This window comes from Anneissia japonica, unplaced genomic scaffold (assembly GCF_011630105.1).
Source record: "Anneissia japonica isolate Jap-2015-1 unplaced genomic scaffold, ASM1163010v1 scaffold2564_len425606_cov169, whole genome shotgun sequence".
Lineage (NCBI taxonomy): Eukaryota > Metazoa > Echinodermata > Crinoidea > Comatulida > Comatulidae > Anneissia > Anneissia japonica.
In genome coordinates, this window is record NW_022702862.1 from 307674 (window position 1) to 315495 (window position 7822).

At 33.7% G+C, this 7822-nt stretch overlaps 1 protein-coding gene across 6 annotated transcripts in view; it reads right to left on the reverse strand.

The window, feature by feature from the left end:
- LOC117104130 (glutamate--cysteine ligase catalytic subunit-like) overlaps positions 1-7822 on the reverse strand; it is a 14673-nt gene that overhangs the window by 5445 nt on the left and 1406 nt on the right. For 2 of the 6 annotated variants that reach the window (XM_033244816.1, XM_033244813.1), the window contains exons 2-8: positions 7011-7120; positions 5702-5821; positions 4345-4416; positions 4119-4235; positions 3923-3981; positions 3355-3569; positions 2363-2479 (exon numbers count right to left, since the gene is read on the reverse strand). In XM_033244816.1, the coding sequence (XP_033100707.1) occupies positions 2363-2479; positions 3355-3569; positions 3923-3981; positions 4119-4235; positions 4345-4416; positions 5702-5821; positions 7011-7120 (810 nt within the window). Of the gene's footprint in view, positions 1-2362; positions 2480-3354; positions 3570-3922; positions 3982-4118; positions 4236-4344; positions 4417-5701; positions 5822-6558; positions 6638-7010; positions 7121-7822 lie in introns of those variants that run through there. The other 4 variants (XM_033244818.1, XM_033244817.1, XM_033244815.1 and 1 more) reach the window with 4 other exon arrangements.

The following is a 7822-nucleotide window of genomic DNA, read 5'->3' on the forward strand; positions in this document are numbered from 1 at the left end:
CTTCGAGTTCTTCCCGGGAAAGTGTTGATTTCTAAATGTTGGACAATGAGATTTCCCGACTTCTGAAGTATTTTTTAATGACTTTAATTTAATAGACACCTCAGAAGTCGGGAAAGCTCATTTCCGCCTTCTAGGAATCAAAATTTTCCTGGGGAAGAACCCCCGGACACTCCTTTCTTTTTGGGATTCATCTCATGGAAAAAATCGTATGCAACTACTCATTTTTTTTTTAAATGTATGTATACACACATAACAGGCCTATTTACTGTAATGAGAAAGTTTACCTTACCATTTTCATGAGGGGGAAAACCTTGAATTTTGAAGAACAAAGTAATTAGACACCTAACTCAAAAGTCGAGAAAGGTCATTTCCCGCCATCTAGAAATCAAAATTTTCCCGGGGGCGGAACGTTGACCCCACCACCTAGATTTGATTCCAGATTTGCATGATTCATATTCCCATTCATCTTATAAGCAGTGGCGTAACAGGCGGGGGGCCAGGGGGGCAGACTGTCCCCCCTGACGGTTTTTACCGGGCTGACCAAGCCGTCGTACCGGGCTGGATAAGAAGAGAAAAGAAAGAGGGGAGAGGGAGGGAAAGAGAAAGAAGGGGAAAGAAAAAGAAAGGAAAAAGGAAAAGAAAAAGATTAGAGAAAAATAAAGGCAAGAATAAAAAAATGAACAGATATCACAATACCCCGGCCTGCAACCCCTTCTCCACTTCAAAAAGTGTCCATATCGCATTTGATCTAAGCCGCCAGGTATTCTCCGCAGTGGCGTAACCACCGGGGGACAAGGGGAAAANNTCTTTCCCCATTGAATGCCCTTTTCACCAGGGAAAGTGCCTGAAAATCTCAAATTTTAAATCGCATATTTTGTTGAGGTAGGCCAATTTCCTCTAAAAATTGCACATTTTAGGGAGTTTTGATCAATTGAGACGAATTGCGCGCTCATTTTTTAATGTTAAAGCTTGTGCTTGCTCTCCTTTGCCTTTTAAGTTATAACACATAGTCCCAAACTCAAGAAAGAAAATTTAAGATAGATCGTTTTACCTAAAAGAAGGGCCTCAATGTGTAATGATGTTGAAAGAATATGTTTGTAATAAATAAAGCCATATATTCAGTTTAAAAAAACGAGTGTGGCCATATATAACATAAGAGCATTTCTTGTTGAGGTAGGCCAATTTCCTCTAAAAATTGTACATTTTAGGGAGTTTCGATCAATTCCGACGAAATTACAATTAAAAAACAAAACTTTTTTGCGCGCTTCGCGCACATTTTTTATTGTTAAAGCTTGTGCTTACTCTCCTTTGCCTTCTAAGTTATAACACATAGTCCCAAACTTGAGAAAGAAAATTTAAGATAGATCGTTTTACTTAAAAGAAGGGCCTCAATGTGTAATTATGTTGAAAGAATATGTTTGTAATAAATAAAGCCATAAGGAAAATGCTTATATTCAATTTTAAAAAACGAGTGTGGCCATATATAACATAAGAGCATTTCTTGTTGAGGTAGGCCAATTTCCTCTAAAAATTGCACATTTAGGGAGTTTTGATCAATTCCGACGAAATTACAATTAAAAACACAAACATTTTTCATGCGCATATTGTTAGGGTTAAAGCTTGTGCTTGCCCTCCTTTGCCTTCTAAGTTATTTAAAAACATAATAGTCCCAAACTTGAGAAAGACAATTTAGATCCTTTTACCTAAAAGAAGGGCCTCAATGTGTAATGATGGTAAAAGAATAGGCCTATGATTGTAATAAATAAAACCACGATGAAAATGCTTATATTTAGTTTCAAACACACGTGTGTGGCTTAAATAAAATAAGCCCTATGTCGTATTGTTTTCTATATGATGGGTGGCGGGGGTGGGGGTATCACACCAAGTCATAAATTACTAACCGGGAAAATTATTATCTTTGCCGCACCCCCCCCCCCNTGTAGATGCTGTCTCTTATACACATCTAGATGTGTATAAGAGACAGGCTTATAAGGGGGGGGGCCCCTGATGGGGGAGCACGAAGGTCATGTGTGAGGGCATGATTAGGTAAGGGGCGCTATCTCGCAAAATATGGTAATTTTAGGTGATTTTTCAAACTACATGGATGATATTTTAGTTGGGAGGTGAGACTGAGAGTGCTAATATCCTCTACGCCGCTGCTGTAATGACTGCTGTAGATGACGACGACGACGACGACGATGATGATAATGATGATGATAAAGATGATGATAATGAAAATCGGCTGTAGACTAATTCTGTTATAACTTGATTTTGTTAACTTTTGGAGGAGATTGTTTGGTTGATTGAGTTATTGATTGACGGACAAATCTGCTATCAATCGAATGAAGAATGTTTTGGTTACCTTGAGCCCCCTTTCTTCCGCTGTTCTATCATCAGCTGATGCCACCGAAGCATACCAACGGCAATCAATATCTGACACAAACCCACGAAAAAATGGACAAGCAGCTGACAGCGCCATCTATCAATTAAAAAAGCCCAACAATCTTATATAACCGTTACTGTTAAAATAGGTTAGTAATAGTGACATTATATTATAATTAAATATTTCATTTAATAATTTGTAATTCTATAGATTTTAGATAGAAAATTGATAGAAATTTATAGAATAAAGCTATGTCCAGAACAATTAATTTTCATTGACAAAAAATGTATACCGTAGTCATGATTTGAATATATAAATGGTAATGTGATGTGATGTCGTTAGGCCTACGACTATGCCATGTCACATGTTTTGTCAAAAAAATTGATAGTCTGGACAGGGCTTTATGTAATATTCATAATGGCCTAGAATATATATTTTTTAGCAATTCTTAAATGTGTTCATCACAGTTTCTTATGTCTGGTTTTCTCAAAATCGCTAGTAGTACGCACATATGGTTCTACAAAATAACGTTTTTATCACCAAAATGTAACGTTATCATTACGTTCTTATAACGTAATTTTGTTAGCTGGGAATTTTCCGTGCAATCGTTGTGCTGCGTATAGCTCGGTTCCCATAGAATTGCTCACCCTGTCGGCCCGACTGTTGCCGGGAAAGTTGAAGCGGTTCAACTTTCCAATTGCGTTGCAGACGAACCGGGGTGCCTTCCCGATTATGTCAGGGCAGCTAGAAATGCACCCTGATTCGTTTGCAACTAAATCGGGCAAAGTTGAACCAGGTTCAACCTTCCCGACAACGTCAGCGACTGTCGAAGGGAGGGCCTGAGCGATTCTATGGAAACCGAGCAGTCCCCGACGCAATCGGGAAGGCTCCTCGATTCGACAGACCAATAATCATCATCACCGAAAGTTGTCGACGATAGGTTGTAGCGATTGTATGGAAATCAACTTTACCATAATTGGACAGAGTGGAATAAGCTGATCATATAAGAGTCTCGCTTCTTCTATAGAGTAGCATTGAAATGTCATTTGTAAGCACGAGTTGCAAAGTCCAAAAGGAGTGGCGTCCATGTAGATGTGGTCTACAGCAGCTACTCTGGCAGATTCGCCATCAAAATCATTTGAGAACTTCTCGATGAAAGGTGATGGAGTATTTAGGTCCTTATAAACTAAATAATAACAAAATATTGCATTTAGCCTATGAATAACATACCTGACTTTAACATATTCCCGAATAAAATAAAATTTCTCTTTAATGTACCTATAGATACACGTTTAATTTACAATTGATTACATTGGACATAAATATATAAAAATAAATATATGACAATTAAAACGTCAAGAGCACCAAAACCAAACATTACCGGCAATAAATACCTCATTAACTAACATTTATATAAACTAAAATTGTTGCACTATCACTACAGTTAAAATCAAATTTAATACTTAATACATTCGTCTGGTACATAATTATTTTGATTGCATATCGATTGAAAATATTTAAAAAGCACAGCTTACGTACTTGGCACATTTATGCAAATTTTCTCACCTCTTCTCTTCCGAATGTTTCTTGTGAATGTTCTAAAAGATTCATTATATAATGTAATAGTTTTCAATCGACATAGCTCACAGAGGGCGCTTTCACGTAAACGTCAATGTTTCCATTTGTTCAAAAGAAAAATAATCCTCATGAAAATGTATATAGAGTAACTGTTTACCTAAATCTTGGATGAGAACTGCATATTATTTCATCTGGAATAAAGATTGAATTCAATACGCTGGTTTCACTCGGGTTTGGTTCATAACTTGGATGTGAAGAATTAGCACAGCCTAGTCTAAATAAGATACAATATTTAAACTTCAAAATATTGCAAATTAATATTATATTGATGTTTTGAAGATGTTGATATACCTAATGGACATAATATATAGATATTATCGCACCTTGGATAGGATGTCAAAGTCAGTGGTATCTCTCCCATCTGTTCATCCATTAGACTCCTTAGTACTTGACGTCTGAAGATAAAATAGGTAGTTTTTTAGGTAGTGTAAACTTGGTTTAAATAATAATAACAACATTCAGAATAATAATAATAATAATAATAAACAAGAACTGAACTGAATTGGAGAGAATCGCATACATATAATAATAATTCTCTCTCTGCTTACCAAGCTCATTTGAGATACATTTTTTCAATATTAAGTCAAACATTTTTTTTAAAGGGTTTTTTTTAATGGAGAACGGCTATTGTCAAATGATTGAAAATTGGTAAATGTACCAATGGATCGTATGCAGCTAAACTATTATTAGATCAACAGCTTATATATTTTCATTCAAAGAAAAAAGTTGCCATCGCTCTTAAATTGCATGTTTCATTAAGCAATACACAATACATCTGGAAGATGAATAAAGAATAAGAATAAGAACAATTTTTAATGAAATATATATATATATATATATCCCTCCCACAAAATAGGGAGTTCCGCTCTACTAGACCAACACAAAACACAACTTCGTGCGATTTATGCACTTGTCAATGTGTGCCTTGGCCTCATATAAGCCTATGACATGCACTAGTTTTTATGTGCGACTATACACAAAAGACGTTCTGCAAAGTAGAAGATGATGATGAAGATGGTGTGTATGATATGATGCTGTCTGTAGACTTCCTACTACAGTTGATCTACTAACAATATTGCAGGTAAGTCTACTGCCGATTCTTCAATATTGGCACAAATTGATTCAGTTTTAATTCACGAAAATTAAATTCATTTGAAAGCTGCTCAAAAACACCAGAAGAGCATTTGGAATGGTTTTCAACATTTTTCGATAAAACCCCTGGACCCCAAAACTTCCACCCAGATTGAAAAAGATTCCCCCATTACCAAATATATATACATATATATCATCAACGAAAGGTAAATACTGTGTTCGAATAAAGGACATAATAATAAATCGTGTATCATAGCTCTCAACGAATGTAGTCCTGTAAATAAATGATTTACATTTTACATTCATTTACAGGACTACATTCGTTGAAAGCTATGCTACACGATCTATTATTATGTCCTTTATTCGAACACTGTATTTACCTTTCTTTGATATGATTTATATATAATTTAACAGTGTTTTTAAACGGCTATCTTAATTTATATTATATTATATTATATTATATATATATATATATGTGTATATATATAATATTATATATATATATATATATTAATATTAGAAACTTCACAATTCAGCCATAAAATAGATCAAATGAATATTTAAAATCACTAAATAAAAAAAAATTACCTTAACTGCATATTGGCTTCAACAGTGTTCACATGTGCCAAAGTTCCTCCATACGGCGTAGCAGGAGTTCCTTCAACCATAAAGTCAGCATACTCCGGAGACCATGCATAAGGATGACTACTTAAAATGGGAAAATATATATAATAAAGGAAGAGGTTGGAGAATAACCAATACTACTTAATGAATAACTAAACTTCATTGCATTTTTTGAATGTATTTTTTTTATAAGGAGAACCACAACCCATTTTATTTTACAATATTTATTCATTATATCAGCGTTGAATCAAAAATTACAACGTCGAGGCATGTATACTGTATAAAACGCTGTATTTATATACAGTATTATATTGAATTTCGATCGTTTTAGGATATTTAGTAGTAATAAACAGACCTATTTATACAGAGATCTGTGCGATAAATCATAATTTTGGATTTGAAATTTAGACTTAAGTTTGAATGAGATCTCCTGAACACAGCTGTCTACGAATCATCCTTAATTTAGAGAATAATATTGTTTTTATTAAAATGATGAATGTTTAAATGAGAGTGCAATGGGAAGAATACTTTCAATTGAACGAGGTAGAGCTAAGGCTAGTTGAATGGAACAGTCAATTTAATGAATGAACATATTCTTTTCATTGCACGAATACAAAATATTGATTATTCATTTATAACACACCTAAAATAGATAATTGTCATTTGATATTTTATGTAAAATAAAGTTAGACCTACGTTCCTTTCTTCTAATCATTCGAAGTTTCAACACAAACAACTTGCAACAAAGTTTAAACAGTTCAGTTGTTACAGTAATTTTGCAACTTATTTTCATATTTTATATAAAAGAAAGTTGAGCCTACTTTTCTTCCGAATAGCAGTCCATCTTCTTTAAACTAATGAGAACATTAGTACTGTAGAGACGTGCAAAGGGACAAACAACTGGAACAAAAAACACGGATGGAACTACTGTAAGAAAGTATAATAATCGAAGTATGATATGCACGCCATCGTGTTGGGATTCAATATTTCGACATTAATTAGGCCTATGTCATCTTCAGGAATGAACAATTATCCATACTTACAAGCTTATATGCACAAATACCATAAGAGTGTTTAACCAATCAATATATTACCTCTAGTAGCTGACATAACAGTGATTTAAACTACTGTAAATTTTCATGAGGGCTGAAATTGTGTAACTAACCGAAATCTACCAATCAAATGGCACTGATCTATTTAGGTGTGTTATTAAATATACTACTTAAATAATTGGGTATTTAAATTCTATGATAAAATGATCTACTGTACTTACAATTCATTCTTGTTCTTATACTCTTTTAGAAGCTCTAGAATTTCAAGACTTTTTAAATTCACCTTAGCCGTTTGAGTTGTAGGGTCAAGACGGATTAGAACATACTCAACCTAGTTCCGAAAAAAAAAAAGATGAACGACTAAAATGTGGGTACACTTGTAAAACTGGCGCCCGGACAGCGAGGGGTTGCAGGATCGAATCTCGTAGGCATTTAATGTATTTATTTATATAGGATAACATTTGTTGAGAGCTATGCTACACGATGTACCATCATGTCTTTTTTCGAGCACTCTATTGACCTTTCTTTGATGATTTATATATAATTTAACAATATTAACTGGTATGTGACAAAGCCTGACAAGCCAAAACAGTCTCTCGTCGCAAATCGTGTTTCAGTAATCGACAAAACATGCTGAGTATGTCAAAATTTTTGAAATCTATATATTTTGTTGCACTAAACTAAATTTTTTATATATCTATACATTATGATATGCTGTAATTTTCCCCATTTTGAATGTTAAATCAACAATTTGTAACAATTTGGTGATGGTTTCTGCCTGGAGAAATGCCCAAAATCATAATCATAAATAAACTTTGAAGGCTGATTTCTCAAATATTGTTCTTTCAACAGCTTTATGTTTAAACGTTTCTAGCTTCATAACGAAATGTTGGAGTTAAATGTTTCTTTTACCATTTTATAGCTCTCGAATTTTACTGTTTAATGTATTAACTAAAATATATATATATATATATATATATATATATATATTATATATATATATAAGCCTTCACTATTATATATATATATAAGA